The sequence below is a fragment of the Stegostoma tigrinum genome, chromosome 3 (assembly GCF_030684315.1).
Source record: "Stegostoma tigrinum isolate sSteTig4 chromosome 3, sSteTig4.hap1, whole genome shotgun sequence".
In the NCBI taxonomy this organism is placed as follows: Eukaryota; Metazoa; Chordata; class Chondrichthyes; order Orectolobiformes; family Stegostomatidae; genus Stegostoma; species Stegostoma tigrinum.
In genome coordinates this window covers 24,855,020-24,872,689 of record NC_081356.1, presented here as the reverse complement: position 1 = coordinate 24,872,689, position 17,670 = coordinate 24,855,020, and the positions used below count along the sequence as shown (strand labels likewise).

Below are 17,670 nucleotides of genomic sequence, written 5' to 3'. Positions count from 1 at the left end.
TCCAGGGAAATCCTGCAGGCAGTAAATGTCCGCAGCAGTGAACCCACAACAGTTCAACAGGACCCTCTTCATGAAGAAGGTGCGGTCCACAGGTGCACCTTCATCCACCTTCTTCACGGAAACGCGGTTGGTGTTCCGGACCCCCTGACCCGGGGCACGAGCACTCGCCGTAGCCATCGTTGCAGGTTGGCTGCTCCCCTGAACCAGCGTTAGGCCGAAGCCAGCATTAAGATCCACCAGTTGTAAGGATGCACAGCCAACCCGGCATCTTCCTTCCACCTCCAACAGAGTCACGCTGTCCTCCTCTCAGTCCACAAAAGAGTGGGTCTTTGTTTTGTTCCGGATGTAAGCTGGTTCACTGAGCTGTAAGGTTCGTTCCCAGATAATCAGTCACCATTCTAGGTAACATCATCAGTGAGCCTCCGGTGAAGCGCTGGTGTTATGTCCAGCTTTCTATTTATCTGTTTAGGTTTCCTTGGGTTGGTGATGTCATTTCCTGTTCTTTTTCTCAGGGGATGGTAGATTGGCTCCAAATCAATGTGTTTGTTGATGGAGTTCCGGTTGGAATGCCATGCCTCTAGGAATTCTCGTGCGTGTCTCTGTTTGTGGGGTTGTTGGTGGGGGAGATCTTCAGAGGAGAACAATAGGATGAAAAATCAAGAGTAGTGGTCATGGAGGAAAAATTGATGCACAAAAATTAAGCAAGCTAACCATTGCAAATACAGTTCTGTACAATAAAAATCAAAAATGATAGCAAGATTAGTGTGCTTTTAAGAACTCCTGAGTGCAATATTTGAATTGTGATGCACTTGAATGGGTGGCCTCCAGGCTAAACTAATACTGGATTTCATCACTCGCACTTTTGACTGGCAAAAGCCTACTTCGATTGTGGGCTGCTATATTTCAATGATTGGAAGTGGGTGTGATTGAAGAAAGCAACCATCAGGATGGAGGAACGGTTGAAAAGTTGGTTAACTGTGAGCCATGGGTTTATATGTGGACTGGTAAAGTGCACACTTGTACTTTGCAGTTCCAGAATATTTTTGTAAAGACTGGTTGACTTTTATATTTACAATAGTCACTTTAAGTTGTGGACCACTGATTAGTTCATGTAGATCTGGCTTTCAAATACATCAGCTCAATAAGTCGGACCTCATTCTCAGCCTCTTATTTAGAAATTCAAAGTATGCTGGAGTCTGCTTTTTATTGTTCATCAAGTTTATTCTGTCAGCATTTACTTGTCACCAAGAATTATAAGTTTTGCGACACCCTGGGAGCACAGGCACTTCAGGTTCAACTCCTAAGCCACACGGCACTTGAGTATGGAGATAGATTGTTGTTCCTTCTTCAGTGCTTGGCCAAAATCTGATATTGATCACTTAAAATGAACTCTTGTATCATAGAATTTATCAATTAAACATTTTGCAGAATTTCAACTTTAATCCTGTAATGTTTCAGCAACATTCTTCGCTTTTAGAAGCGAAGATAATCTTGTTGAGTTTGTAATTTAAAATACGAGCCCTTAAAGCTTTTAAAAGGTTTAAAGTGATTGAAGTATTTAGATTATAGTATCAGAAGATACTATAAGAAATAGTCAGTGATTTTCTGTATGTTTCTTCTCTTTCTTGTAATAAAAAATATTAATTGGTCAAGTAAATTTTTATAGTTGCTGGAAAAGCTCAGCAGGATCTGGCAGCATCTGTGAAGAAAAACATCAGCGGTGACATTTCCGGTCCAGTGACCCTTCCTCAGAACTGAACCTAATACGTTAACTCTGATTTTTTTTTTCTTCACAAACATTGCCAGACCTTCTGAGCTTTTCCAGTAACTTCAGTTTTTTGTTCTGTTTTTCTGATTTAAAGCATCCGCAGTTTTATCAGTTTAAAAATTTTTATAGTTTCCCTATAATGGGGAAAAATTATCTTAAAAGTTATAAAGATATTGTAACTTTTGTTTAACTGGTCAAGTTAAAGGTTCAGTTAGATGTGTGGTAGCATTTTTATTCATCTGGCAAAGCAGAATGCACAATACAGAAATGACAAAATTGCATTTTAGTAACAAAGATTTTTCCCTTATTCCATAGTAATACATAGTGTGATCTATTTCTAGAAGCAATTTTAAAGTCCGTAATAGTTTTAGCCCACAATACCATAAGCACAGAGTATATTCTTATAGTTATCATGATATAAAGTTTGCTTCAGTTCCTGTCACAATTGTCATCTCATTAGAAATGCACAATATGATTTCGATAATATTATACACCCATACAAATCAAGTTCAATTTTGGCCAAAATTAGTCCCATCTCAGGAATTTGTTTCAGCTTAATGATGGAAAAGTACGTTAAGATCCACAAATATGATTGAAGATCTGGCACTAAAATGTACATGCAGTAAATTCAACGCACTGCTTAACATTGGCAATAGCATTTGTTTACGCATTGTAATAGCATTTTCTCTGGTCATCCTACCAAAAATGCTTCGTAACTGAAGTATTCTGTTACATATGTTCTCTTTACAACACGTAGTTACTAATATGCTGAACAAATGCATTGTTCAATGTGACAGAAGTTGGTGCCTATAAGTTTCGCCAATGCTGTGTATCAAAGCAAAGCTCAACTTCATATAATGAATGAATTCTAATGCAAAGCCATATGGTATTATTGTAGAAAAAGGGAAAAAAGAATATCTATTTTGGGTGGGGATCAGTAAGCAGGGAGAGAGGAGTAGTGAATCAGATATTATTGACAGAAAGACAGTCTAGAATACCACACTGTTTGGTCTTTCGTGTCATATGTACATTGTTCTCTGCTGTAATTGGCAATCTTCTTTTGTATTCTGACACCAAACATTTCCCTAGTGGCTGTTGTCACAGAAAAAAGAGAATTATCAATATTGCAGTTAAACTCAACTTTCAAAAATGATTGCAAGTCATTGGAGGGCTCTGATTTAATGAATTTTCTTTGATTTTTGGTGAGTTTTTAAACATCAAACAATAAATTGGCCAGGGTGCAGTAAAATATTTAGATCTATTGACTGTAGCTATGAGATGGAGACTGCAAAAGAAATCACTTGTGGTTTGATGTTGATAAAATCTGAGCACTTTAATTTAGTTTTTCCTTTTATCAGCCTGAATTTCTGTTAAAAAGGCTAAAGAAAGATTTTTTCAGAAGTATTTTAATATTTAATTATACATTTACTACAGAGTTAAAGATGAGGAGGCCCTTGCTGAATGCATTTATTTTTGTGATAATTGTTACCAGCAAAAAATTTGTATGTATGCTGGTCCAATAACCTCCTAAGGGATGTGCTCCCCTACACCCACAAATGCCTTGTGTCCAACCCGGAGCATGGATAACCAGTTTGCTCAAGACCCAGTATTTCCATAAAAATTGCATCACAGTATTTCTATCTTGAATGTATCTACTCAGCCAAAATAATTGCTGGGACTTGAACAACAGGGGACATCTGAAATTCCAATTCCGAAAGTTAAAACCCAGAATAGAAAGGATTATGTTTTATGATAAAAGAGGAAAACTAATTTATTTTATAAAATATGCTGTGAAAACGGTCACTTTTTCTACAAGTAACATTGTTTTCTAAAATTGGATTTTAGAATTGCATTTTTAAGTAATGATGAGCACCACTTAGATATCTCTCCTTTCCATTCTCACTAACTGCCCTCTTGTCCTGCTATTTTTCTTCATCAATGACCCCTGTATTGCTAAGCGGCTCAACACATCGATACCAGGGCAGTATTGGGTAAAGCAGAAAAAGAGTATTTAAAAGCAGCTACATAACATCGCCCAAACTTAGCCGTGCTTCAGCAACAAGACATTCCATGATGACCCTGCTGTGCTGTACTTTTTTAAGATCTATGCTCTAAAACTAAACTGTCCTGTAAAATTCTCACCTATGCAACAAAGGTGTTTTCTTTTCTCATTATTGGATTATAAACAAGCACAGATGTGCTAACTTGCACAGGGGAAAACATATAAACAGTTATTTAGGCAAAAAGAATGCTAACATATGTTCAGAAAAGGTGAGCCTTTTCCAGGATGTTCCCCTTTACTTTTGATATCAAAATTACCCTGCAATAAGTCGAATTTTCGACCCCTCCCTTTGTTTCATTGCTGGAAAATTTGGCAACTCTCCAGAGTACTCCTCTTTGCTTTACACACATTTGCTTGAAGCGTGTGCAGTGTGTTTGCCATGGAAAGAATTTAACAAGATCAGATTCTTGACATTGAGAAAATGTTTTTTGATTTCTTCCCAGCATTGAAAGCAACTACCTATTTCTGTGCGTTTTCATCTCATTTAAATCCATAACTTGTCTTATTTATATAAGACTTCCAATTCTTGTCTGCATCCCCAAGAATTTAGATGTTGCAAATGTTTGTTATGTAAATCAGACCAGGCACCTGCAGCTCACCGATCCCTAGTCCCAGTCATCATCCACAGCTGCTTTACAATGAAATCTCTGCATTTTGCATGGCCTTCATCGTCTACAACCCTTCATCTACAGACATTGGATCTGGCAAACCACCAGCCTCATGACATTAAGCCTACTCTCAAACCATCTATCGCAACACTTCAGCTCTTAAAATCCTTGGACCTCAGGAACATCCAAAACCCTCATACTTCTTCCAGGTCATTTGACATGATCTCATGCATTAGACAGGGTGCATCTTATGGCTCTTAGCCTGCTTTTTTTTTAGCAGTCTCACTGACGTCAGCACTGACTTATGAACTACAATGAGAGTCACATTGCTTTTTTTTAATATTCGTTCATGGGATGTGTGCCTTGCTAGATAGTGTTTATTGCCTTTCTCTAATTGCCCATAGGGCAGTTAAAAGTGAACCACATTTCTATGGGTCTAGAGTAACTTGTAAGCCAAATCAGGACAGCCGAAGGACGTCGATAAATCAGGTGGGTTTTTATGACAATTGGCTATGGTTATGTGGTTGTCATTAGGCCACCTTCTTATATATATCTTCTCAAATTTCAATGCCTGTCATACTGGGATTCACACCTATGATCACCCAGAGCATTGACCTGGGGTCACTGGAATACTAGTCAAGTGACATTATCACTGCACCTCCACTTCCGCAAATAGTGCACAGGGTCTTTAGTGCCTAGTTAGAGGCTGTAACCTCTGTGGCTAATCTCGTCTTTTATATCAGATGGCCAGGCAAGCAGTTTTAATGATGGGGAACACTATACAGTCAAGGGGGGAATATGTCACTGGGCAGAACTGTGCTATTCCATGTCACATGTGCATGTGCAAGCAGTTTACATGGCAAACACGCTGCATGTACTTTAAGAAAATGGCTATGTGTGAAAAGTGAAAGGGGAGTAATATGGGGAGTGGGCCAATTTTTCCAGTAATGAGACAAAGGGAGGGATTGTGTATGATGGAAGGATAGTTAGTGGTGATGTATGAACAGATGTGGTGAGACATCCCCAGTGAGTCAGTAAGAAGGTCTGCATGGGTGGGCAGTTTGGAAGCAAGAGATTGTTGAGTAGATATAATACATGCAGTAGTAAGAGTATAAATCCATGGGCCTTGGTAAGAAGACTAAGCAGAGAGATGGTGCCATTTAACCTTGCAGAGTGCGGAAGTTTATTCATCTTCCTGCATTGTTGAGCATTTTCCCTCCCCCATGACACAGTACTGAGCCAGGCTACAATTTGCGTTCAAGCTGGTTTGGTCTAGTGGAGCTGTTACAGAGAGGAGATCAAACCCCACTGATAATTAAAATGGAATCACACTGAGAAACTTGCCTTGCCTTGCCTTGTAATCTGCTAAAGGAAATGGGAAAAATCTGCCTTTATAACAGATACTTGTTATAACTTATAACTTATACTTGTCTAAGTATATAACAGTTCCCTGTTATAAAGGGAAGGTTAAATGAAAGAAGTCCCTGATACTCAGTTTATAAGCAACAATTAACAATTTATTTATCTGACTTCAACAGTGAACAAATTAACAGACTTACTAACAAATCAAACAATTCCCCCTTCACTACTAATTATTCCTGAACAGAACAAAATTCTAATGGCATGCCATTCAAATGAAGCACAGTAATAAGAAAAATAAAAAATCTCAAAACTACATTCAGGATGCATCTTCCAGAATTCTTCAGTCAGAAATATTTTTAAGGAATCCTTGAGTCAGGAATATTAGCTAAGAGTGGCATGGTACCTTTTAGATAGTTCTTAATCAGAGAGCTTAAAGATATTGGTGAGAGCCAGAGTTTTGCTCTTCTGATGGCAGATCACGCACACCTGATTTTAAAAAACCTCTTCTTATATACCCTTGGTGACCTGTCAATTTTCTTTTAACAGAATTGGTCCTAGGTTGTCAACACCATCAGATTTAAATTTAATTAGGTTTTGCTATCTAGGGCCTGTTTAAATTAACTGGCTGATATTCAAGCTAGTTGTCTTAACAGGAAAACAAGCCTAGGTTGCCAACTACACAGCCATTTGATACATATGTTTCAATTTCAGAACTGTCTGTGCATCTGCAGCTGCTTGTAGACATTTTTTTAATGTCTCCAAGCTTAGGAAAGCACATCCCGTCTTTTAGGGAGGCACACTCTTTCTCTTCCCCCTCCCCCTTGCGGCTATCATTTTTTAACAAATTCTAACATCCTGCCTTCTAATTCGCAAGTACTCTACCCAACTTCACAACATCTCTCTACTTAAGAAAACAAAACATCATTATGAAAAGATGGCTTCATTTTTACTAAATCTTAACACCATTATTACTAAATCTATAATACATTAATCTAGAGTTACTCATTTAATACTTATTCTACATACATGTATAACATTGAACATTACCATTTCTATCTCATACACACTTTTTTAAACCTTCTATAATGTATCTGCAATAACATTTTCATGACCTACAACATGTACAACCTATAAATTAAATGCTTGTATCATAAGGCTCCAATGAAATAATCTGGTGTTGTTGTCCTTAAATCTTTCCAAAATGCCCAAGGGTTTTGATCAGTAAACTACACAACCGTCTGATATATTGTTTGCAACATAAACATTTAAATGTTGTAAGGCCAATACCAAACTCAATAATCCCTTTTCACTGGTTGAATATTTTCTCTGGTGGATATTGGGTTCCTTTGAAAAATAACTGATTGGCCTTTGAATTCCACAATCATCCTCCTGTAACAACACAGCTCCGACCCCTATATCGCTGGCATCAATAGTGACTTTAAATGGTTTCAGGAAATTTGGTGTGGCTAAAAGGGCATTACTTTAAATTTGATTTAGAAAAGCAGAAACTTCTTTCATTGTCTCCAACAAAGGCTCTTGCTAGTAACCACGTAATATGTCAAACTTTGTGATGTAAATGGCTTGTCCAACTTTTTTCCACACAGTCTTCCAGCCTTGGAATTGGGTACGAGTCTGAATTAGTCATGGCATTGACCTTCCAATAACTCAAGCCCTCAATGTCCTGATTGAATACGTTATAGAGATAAAACACCCCTGACAGCAGAATTAACAGAAGAAAGGTGTTTTTGAAGATACCAAAGACAACAGAATATTTCAGAAAACAGTCTGCGTCTCATTAATTAGGTTTATATTTGTGAGAGTTATCTTTATTTAAACGGTATTTCAGTAGAATTTAGACTAGTTGGGGAGTAGTTAGTAGTCTAAGGGGAAATTGTTGGTTTGTTAGTAACTTTGTTACTTTGTTCATTGTTGGGTTAAATAAAGAAATTGATTCTTGTTGCTTGTAAAGTGGAGATCAAGAATTGTCTTTCTTTTAACCTCCGTTTTAATAGATTATGATGGGAAAGATGCACTTCTCTGGGTGTTTTGGGGGTAATTATTAGAGGGAAACCTCGACTCCTGTCATAACATATCAGGACTTGTGTTTTAGTTTAATTATCAGAGGGGTTTGGCCATTCACCCATCGTAACACCTGGTAACAAGCCCTCAGCATGGTCTTTAGGGTCTGATACCACCTTTCCAAAGCTCCCAGGGATTCAGGATGGTATATACTTGATTTAAAGCGCTGGATGCCTAAGCTGCCTTAAATAATTTGGCAGTAAAATTGGACCCTTGGTCTGATTTGAATCTCCGTGGATAGTGCATCAATGGTAAATACAGCAAGCAACTCTTCCATAACCATTTTGCCTTGTCGTCCTGTAATGGAATTGCTTCTGGAAATCTGGTAGACAGATCCATTATGCTTAGCAAATGCCTGATTCTCTACTTGCTTAGGTTCTTCCTTTACCATCTCATCAAACAAATTGTCAGATAACTGGACCTCATCTCTTTTGTCTTTGTCTTTGGTTTTCCCCACTTTCTTTAACTTATGGTTGTGGAATCTTGGTACCACACAGTCCGGAAAAATTCCAGAGTGTATTTCTTTTAACTCTTCAGTGCTCTAGTTTTCCTTCAGCTTCTCCACTACAAGAGGTGTCACTCCCACCTTTGAGATTACCAGGTTATTTCATGGAACAAACTATATTCCTGGAATGGACACTCATTCAAACATTCCCACTGTCACTTCCCCAGTCTTGATTGGTCTTTCTAGCCTTATCTTACACTGAGAAACGCTAAATCTGTCTCCGTTTATTCCACAGATTATCACTGTCTCAGGTAACATTTTAGAAGGAGTGCAAATACCTTCATCTCTTACAATTAGAGACAGACCAGCTCCAATACCCCTCAATATTTTAATATCTTTACTTTCTCCCCTTTTTCTTCCTGAGTAAACCTTACTCACAGAGGTGAGGCCTTTGAAGAGATTGGGCAGTCTCTTACTATCCAGCCCATGACCAGACTGTGCACTCTCCTGCAGCTCCTTGATTTCTCTTGGGATTTTCTTCACTGCCTCAACTACCCTTGCTAGTTTATCCTCTTTTACTACATTTTCCCCAGTGCCTCTCTTAATCCCACCAGCACTGTGACTTTACATGTTCCCTTCTACTACAGTGGAAACACCTGAGACTTTTCATCCTTTTTCACTCTCTTGGTTTTCTTTTCTCACATGTAGTAAACTGTTACCAGTGTGATTTACTTTTTGCCTTCCATTGAAGGACCTCCCTTTTCCTAATTTACATCTGTCACGAAATTACATTGCTGTTGGAAGCTAGATTTCAATTTATGCATTAATGCGTAGTCGTCTGCCATCTCTTCAGCTCATCTTATTTTGCTCTACTTCTGTTCCTCAACATGAGATTTTATCATCTTCAGAAGTAAGTTTTTGAACTCTTCCAGCAGAATAATATCTCCAAGATTCTCATATATCTTTTCTATCTTTAATGCTCTCACCCATCTATCAAAATTGCTATGTTTAGCGCTATCAAACTTGACTTAAGTCTGACCTGGTTCTTTCTCTATGTTTCGGAACTGTTGTCTATATGCTTCTGGTAGCAATTTGTAGGCACTCAAAATAGCCTGTTTTACTTCTTCATATTCTCTTGAAACGTCATCTGATAGCTCTGCAAACACCTTGCTAGCCCTGCCTACCAACTGGTCTGAATTAACATTACCTACTTATCCTCTGGCTGGTTCATCTGTTTAGCCAATTTCTCATATCTTTTTCATCAAATTTTGGCATTGTTTGGACATATATATAAATATTCCAAGCAGGCTGGTGGCTACGAAGGGTTTGTTGATCATCACGTCTGTCTTGTACTTTTACCTCCTGTTATTTGAAGTCTTTTTGTTTCAAGTTCCAACTTCATCTTTTCCAACTCAAACATTTTCCCTTTTCTTCTGCCTTAGCTAGGAATCTGCTTTCAACTGTAATTCAAACACTCTCTCCTTCCTTTAATTCTCTAACTCCAGCTGCCACATTTGCAATTTATTTTTTTCCAATTCCACTGCACTTGACTGTTTCTCTGGTTTACCTAAATGCTTGGTTAATGCCATTATAATTTCAGCTTTCCTCTTTATCCCTAGTTAAACCAAAATGTAGCCTGTTTGCTAAGCCTAAAGTATATCTTTCCTCTGTCCTTCTAAACTTTCTTAACAAATTTGGAAAGCATCCTCAAGCTTCAGAACCTCTTTAGCAATATTAAAAGCCATTTCGCCCACTTTTCATTTGACCAAATTAAACAGATCTTTGACTTCTCACCTAAGTTTTATTTAAATATCTAGGACACTAATCCCCAAGTCTGTTTAAATCTGCTTGCACCTTTCGTACCCCAAATCGGTTCAAATCTGGCCTAATCTATTCAGATCCTGTACACAAACTGGCCAGACTCTGAATTCGAGCCCCCAGTCTGTTGCAGAGGGGACAGTTAAATGAAATGAGCTCCCTAATACTCACTCAAAAAGCAACGAGCAACAAGTAACAATTCATTTATCTAACTCTAATAGTGAACAAATTTACAGACCTACTAGCAAACTGAACAATTCCCCTTAACAACTACTATTCCTGAACAGAACAAAATTCCAATGGCATGCTGTTCCAATAAATACAAGTCCAACTTATATAAACCAAGTAATAAGAAAAATACATTAAAGCTTAGATGCTCAAAACTACAGCCAGGATGTGTCTTCCGGAATGATCTGCATCTTTTCCGCTATTCTTTAGTCAGGAATTCTTTGTTTGTTGAATCTTTATGTCAGGAAAATTAGCTAATAATGCTATGGTACCTTTTTAGATGGCGCTCAATGAGAGAGCTTAAAGATTTCTGAGAGAGCCAGAGTTTTGCTTTTCTGATGGTAGTTCAATAACATACAATATTTAAAGCTTGTGGCTATTGATTAAAATGTAATTTCTGTTTCTAGTTTGCTATTTGATATTTACCATCATAAAATTCTTACTATAATATTAACTCTTAAACTATTTCAGCTTATTTTGAATGCATATTAAAGTGCATGCTATTGAGTCTAAATATGTCCTAGGCCAATAAAATCCTGCATCTCAAACATGGTTAATTTAATTGGATTCAGAATCCGCAACGTGTTTATGGTACGCTTCCACATTTTCAATTCTAATCCCATTATCTAAAATGACAGCCTGTACATCTCTGTACATGGAGAAAACATGCAGGAAAATAATTCCAACCTGCATACCTTTTGGCATCTGAGAAAATTAATGCATATTTTTAAGATGCTATTTCTCTGCATAAAATTAGGAATACTTTGAGTACAAAATGGACAATCCTAGATGAGTCTTCTCTTTTGTAATTATTCATTCAAGTATTTTGAATAGTGGTAAGGCCAATTAATTAGAAATCCAGAGGCCCAGGTAAATGCATTGAAGTTGTAAGTTTTAACCTCAGCACTGGAGCTAATGGATTCTTTTCAAAATGCAATAATAAAATCTGGAATGTACACCTGATATTTGTAATAGCCCAAACATTAACTGTTTCTTTCCTCCAGATGTTGCCTGGCCGGCTGTGTTCTTCCAGCCTCATTTTTGTCCACCTTGGATTCCAGCATCTGCAGTTTTTTTTGTCTCTAATAAAATTCATGATGATGACCACGAAAATATCATCACTTGTCCTAAGTGTCCTTTAGGGAAAGGAAATCTGCCATCTTTACCTAGTCTGGCCTACATGTGACTCCAGATCCATATTAATGACTCTTGCCAAGGGTTTCAGAGAGCAGTTAAGTTGCTCAGTTCAAAAGCATTAGAGGATGGGCATCATCACCTCTAGCCTACCAGATTGCCTTGATCCTTTACAATTTGCCTACTATTGCAACAGATCTACACCAAACGCTATCTCCCTGGCCCTACACTCATCTGGATAATGAGGATACCTACATCAGGTCCTACTTATTGACTACAGATCCGCTTTCAACACCATAATTCCAAACAAACTTATTTCCAAACTCCAAGACCTAGGTCTAGACTCCCTCCTATGCACTGGATCCTTGAGTTCCTCACCCATAGATTGCAATCATTCAGAATAGACAACAGCGCATCTTCTGTGATAATTTTCAACATCTGCAACATCGCATACTCAGCCCCCTACTGTACTCCTTACACACTCACGACTGTGTGGCCAAACTTCACCCCAACTCCAATTACAGTTTGTTGACAACACCACTGAAGTAGGTCGGGTCTTAAAAAACAACAAGCCAGAGTACAGGAAAGAAATTGAGTGCTTAGCGGTGTAGTGAAAAGACAATCTCTCCAAAATGTCAGCAAGACAAAGGAGCTGGTCACTTCAGCAATCATAGTTGAGGGCATGCTACTATCTGCTGAGGTAGAGATGGTCAAGAGCATCAAGTTTCTGGGAATGATGATCACCAACAACCTGTCCTGGACGATCTACATCAATGCCATGGTCACAAAAACACAATAATGCCTTTACTTCCTCAGGAGGCTAAGGAAATTCAGCATGCCCACAAAGTCTCTGACCAATTTTTAAAGATCCATCCTAGAAAGCATCCTATCTGGATGCATCACAGTGTGGTGTGGCAAGTGCTCTTTCCAAGACTACAAGAAACTTTAGAAAATCAGGAACACAGCCCAGTCTATCACATGAACCAGCCTTCCTTTCTTTGAATCCATTTATACTTCCTGCTGGCTTGGCAAAGTAACTAATATAATCAAAGATCCCTCCTACCCCAGTTATACTTTCTTCCACCCTCTTCTATCAAGCAGAGGATGAAGAAGTTGGCATACACATACTGACAGATTCAAGAACAGCTTCTTCCCTACTTTTAACAGACTTTTCAATGAACCTCTCGAATGTTGATGTCGATCTCTCTTTCTGTACACCTTCTCACAGTACCTGTAACATTGTATTCTGCACTCTATTCTGCTACCCTGATGCACTTTGTATGGCATGATCTGTTTGTATAGTACGCAAAACATCACTTTTCACTGTATCTTGGTACTTGTGTCAACAGTAAGTCAAACTCAAACTCAAATACTGGCCTTGCCAGTGGCATCCACATCAAGTGAAAGAATAAATTTTTAAAAAGCACTTGTGCCTCAATTTTTTAGTATTGTACAAGGGCTCATATTCACAGTTGAAGAAACAGTTTTGATATGATTGGGAATATTTTAAGGCAATGCCTTATATCTGCAATGGAGAGTGTATTTTAATTCAAACATTTCTGGAACATGACAAGCTATGAGCATTATGCTTTGTTCCAGTGTAAACAATTTGATTAAAATTATTTTAAATTATTTTTTAACTTTGCGGAGAGAATGAATTGGCAGTCGAATAAATTGAACAATAATTTTCATTCATTTAAAAGCTGAAGAGCTTTTAAGTCAAATGTTAGGCTAAAAACACCATTGCATGTGATATGTTCCAGAAATTTGTTTCCAAATACCACACATTTCCTTGTAAATGTGATGTAAGTAGTGAGCATAGGGAAGGATATTGAAGATGACTGGAAAGTTCTGACCCATCAGTTCTGTGATCTGGTGTTTTTATATATATATATATATATCTTTCGAGCATTTTCAATAATTGACAAGAGACAGGATTTTATATTGTACCAAAGTACTAGTAAGGGCATTATGAGAGTAAGGTATGCATTATCAAAAAAATAAAGCTAAGGCCCATGCTCCAATATTCTCACATAACACTACGGTGAGGTGTCATAATGTTGATGAGCATAGGTAGAGCTGTTATATATCATTTGTACAGTAAAAAAGTTGTATTCCTACAATCAAAATCCTCATATTAGTACAAATTTGCATTTTTGCAAGAGCAACAAAGTCTCCTATGTCTGATGCTGTGTAATTTTGTTGGTCTAATTTACATCCAAGCAGAATTCTTGATTTTCTTTAACAATTCCAATGAGCACTTGTATAGATTGGAATTATTTTCAAGCAGTGTTGCTTTTCTGGTAAAAGTCCCTTTAGATTGTTTAAACATCATTATCATGTGTACGGATTTTAGGTTTTACATATTAAAGTCTTTGAAACGTATTTGTAAATTTCAAATGTGTATGTTTGTAGTTTATATGGTCGTCTATCTTCTCTAAAATGGCTGTAATATTGCTTACTTTCTCTAGGATCAGGCAACTTTGAAATCTGTCACATTTTTCTGACTTTCTATTTTTTTTATTGCTGACATTTAACAGTAGAATTAATAATTTTGTACATCTCTCTGATGCAAAGGCAATTCTTTTGAATAGATCTCATTAGCTTGAATGTACCTGATGCTTTTAGTACAGACGAAAGTCACAAATTTCTTTCTAAAATTGCAACATGAAAGACTTTCATGAAGAAACAGTGATGAACATGAAGTCTGCAATTCTGTTGAATAATACAGAGCAAAATTAATTTTGATGTAAGTTAAAGCTAAGTGCTACAAAGCTGTGAACATCAACACATTGCTAATTCATGCCAATATATTCATTGGCTGCTAACATCAACAGTACTAGATTTCTATTTTTCATCAGCAGTATTTCAGTATTAAGCATCTATTTTTACTGAGTATACCAAATAACATTAGTCAGGAAAATGTACCTTTAAGTCTATTACAAAATGAATAATTGTTGCCTTTGTCCAGATGTATTTTGTTTTCATGTTGGACTAGGCTATGAACTACAACTTACATTTTCAAAGATGTATATACTTTGCATTCAAATTAGTCAAGCGTAATTTATTCAAAAGGCTCACCAAATTTTTAAGTCTGAATGCCAAAGTGCAAAAAGCAGCAAATTACAACTTCATTGAGTTTTCAATTAGTCTTATCGTTTCTTTTTAAAATAGTCATCTTACCAAGGTTACAAGAATATTACATTGGATAATTTAATGAAAAAGAGTATTTTTCCACAGGGTGGCAGTGTGATACAAACAGCTTGCTTATTTTACGCTTCAAGATCAAAACCAGTTACTGTGTGTGCATAACTTGTGCTTGTCTTTAATGTTTTACTGTACAAGATTTTTACATGCAAGGACATGGCCTAGAGACTGCTTTAACCACAGTGCTTTGAAAAGCTTGTTGTAGACTTGGTCATAAGAATTTAACTGCTCAAGGGTTTGAGAAAACTATTCTAGTGACTTGAGAAGGACTCCTAGCAACTTTAAAAAATAATTCAGTCAGATAATACTGCACTGTCTTTTTAAAATTCTCAGTGGCTGTTCTGAATTACTGATTTATTTGCAACAAAAAATCAATTAGTCTTAAATTTATTCATGGATTTCAGGCCCAGCGATCAATGCAAGTCCACTCAGCGGGCTCAAGGGGACCCAGTTCATCCTAGTTAATGTGTCTGAAGGGGAATTACCATTGATGCTGTTTTCTCTTCCTCAGGTCAGAGATCAGATCACACTGTCATGGTCTGTGACAGCAAAAAATGACTTCACCCTGCAGCTACCCAAATTGCAGCTGGAGACCTTCGAAGCAAAGGGGCCGAAGGATGGACTCGAGGTTGCTTCATTCCAGGTTAGGGTCTGTTGCAGAGCATAGAGTTAATCTCAAACTCAGGAGCTGATTGTTTATTATGGCTTAGTGATTCACTGATTGATTTCATTTGCTGTCAGTTAAAGCTCCCTTAATGTCAGTTTTCTTTGCATAATGCCTTGAAACAAAGGCTGATGAAGTTCCCAGATTGAAGTAGCTGACATAAACTGACCCTGATTTGCCCTATTCTGCATGGTAATTTAAGCAAAAGCAGTTACTGGAAATGCTGCCATGAATATGAAAACTACCGCTGTTATCAAGCTGGAATATAATATTTGTGAACACTGAGAAAAAGCAACCTTAATATAAATGTGCCTGTGACACACACAGTTTACCCTACTACCTTGTACCAGAAAATTGTGAAGAAAAATATCAGGAGAGAAAAAATCAGACATACATAGTATTACTGTATCATGTATTGCATGTTTTAAATAGTTCATGAACAGGTTATTTGCTTTTAGAGAATTCTGTGATTGTCCATTGGCTCAGGAAATTTACACAGCTGTATAAGTTAGTGAATGTTAGTTTGAAAAATGTTGAGATCCTGCAAATCTCCCAGTAATTACACCATGGTGCTTAGTTCTGTACAGGATCACCGAATTTAAAATTTATATATATAATCAATTATTAGCAATTTTCAATTATGATTGAATACGATTTTTAAAAAAAGTGAATGAAAGAGGTGCTGATTGAACATTTGAAAACATTTTAAATCAACTGTAAACCTATAACCCCAGTGGAGAGATGGGTAATGGCAAAAGTGTGTTAAATAATGACATGAAATTGCCTTAACAATCATATAATCAAGGATATGAGCAACCTACTTTGTTTAATTATTATCACCACTTGTTAAATTAATAGACTGGTAAGTACAAGAATGTGTTCATACCCAACTGGTCTTCCTTTTTTTTGTAAAAACGTTAATGTCATAGCGTGTTTTCCAAACTGCCTGGTTTGAATTATCATGACCACAGCACCATGACCAGATCACAGATCATCTAATGTAGCAAACACTCATAACAAAAACTATTTGGAGAAAATTTCATTATTGGTCTTTTCATTTCCATGTTATGAAAACATTGTGGATGATCTGGCTGATCCCAGTATTTGAAACTTACCATGGGGGCACAGTCTGTCAATTTGTGTTGGCATTATGCCCGAACCATTCCAAGGTCAACAAACTACTGGTAAACTCAGGGTGCCAGGCTTTATACACACTGTCTAGTTTCAGCAGGTAGAAGGCTTTGGAGAACTTCTGCTCTGGGGTCCAGTTAATTAAAAAGAGTTAAATGATTCCTGAGACGACTTTTTTGTTTGAGCAATCTCCAGTTGTGTCTGCAAAGAGCCACTGTTTAACTTACTGGAAATAGTGTGGACACAAAATGTGCACCACTAGTAAAATACCTCAAAATTGCATCTGAGCATAGATGCAACTTCGTGTTTTTGCAGATGCTCACTCGCCATAAGCGAGCAAACTCTTTGCCCACTTACAGATGTGTGCTAGTCAGGTCTCTCACATATTCACAGACCTGTATCAATCAGTCCCTTCATTTATTTACATACTTGTAAGAGACAGCCTTTAACTTGGCTACAGTGTCATATCAGATGTTCCTCTCCACCATTTACACACCTGTATCAGATAAGCCTCTCGCCAATTCCCAGAGTAAGAAAAGTAATATCTCAGGAATGCTTGGAAGAGAGTGTATTGGTAGTATTAAACTCCATTTTGAAATATTCACAATGAGTGAGACCACAATGTCTCATCCACCAGTTTTGCTAGTTTCTCCTTCTGATTTACAGTTCCATACAAAATAGTCCTTGTGCCCATATACAAACCTATATCAGATGGACCTCCATTTGCAGACATATAGCAGAGGGCCTCCTTGGTCATATAGTTGCCAGTATCAGGTAGGCTTCTTGTCCCATTCACAAACTTATTAAAGAACAATGAAGCATGAGAACAGGCCCTTCAGTCCTCCAAGCCTGCGTTGCCACATTTTTGCCTTACCATACTAAAACTGTCTTCACTTACAGGATCCGTATCCCTCTATTCCCTTCTTATTCATATATTTATCCAGGTATTTTTTGAATGCTTCTATTATGTTTGCTTCCACCACCATCCCTGGCAATGCCTTCCAGGCACTCGTCACCCTTTGTGTGAAAAACGTGCCTCAGACATCTCTTTTAAACTTCCACCCTCGCACCTTGAACCTGTGTCCCCTAATAATTGACTCCTCCAACCTGGGGGAGAAAGCCTCATATTTTCCACTCTATCCATGCCATTCACAATCTTATAAA

General features: G+C 37.5%; 1 protein-coding gene across 4 annotated transcripts in view; it reads left to right on the top strand.

Moving 5' to 3' along the window:
- The window catches only part of LOC125451272 (coiled-coil domain-containing protein 171-like), a 205,575-nt gene that overhangs the window by 154,106 nt on the left and 33,799 nt on the right, over nt 1-17,670 (top strand). For all 4 annotated transcript variants that reach the window (XM_048528223.2, XM_048528221.2, XM_048528222.2 and 1 more), the window contains one exon: nt 15,223-15,354. In XM_048528223.2, the coding sequence (XP_048384180.2) occupies nt 15,223-15,354 (132 nt within the window). The remainder of the gene's footprint in view (nt 1-15,222; nt 15,355-17,670) is intronic.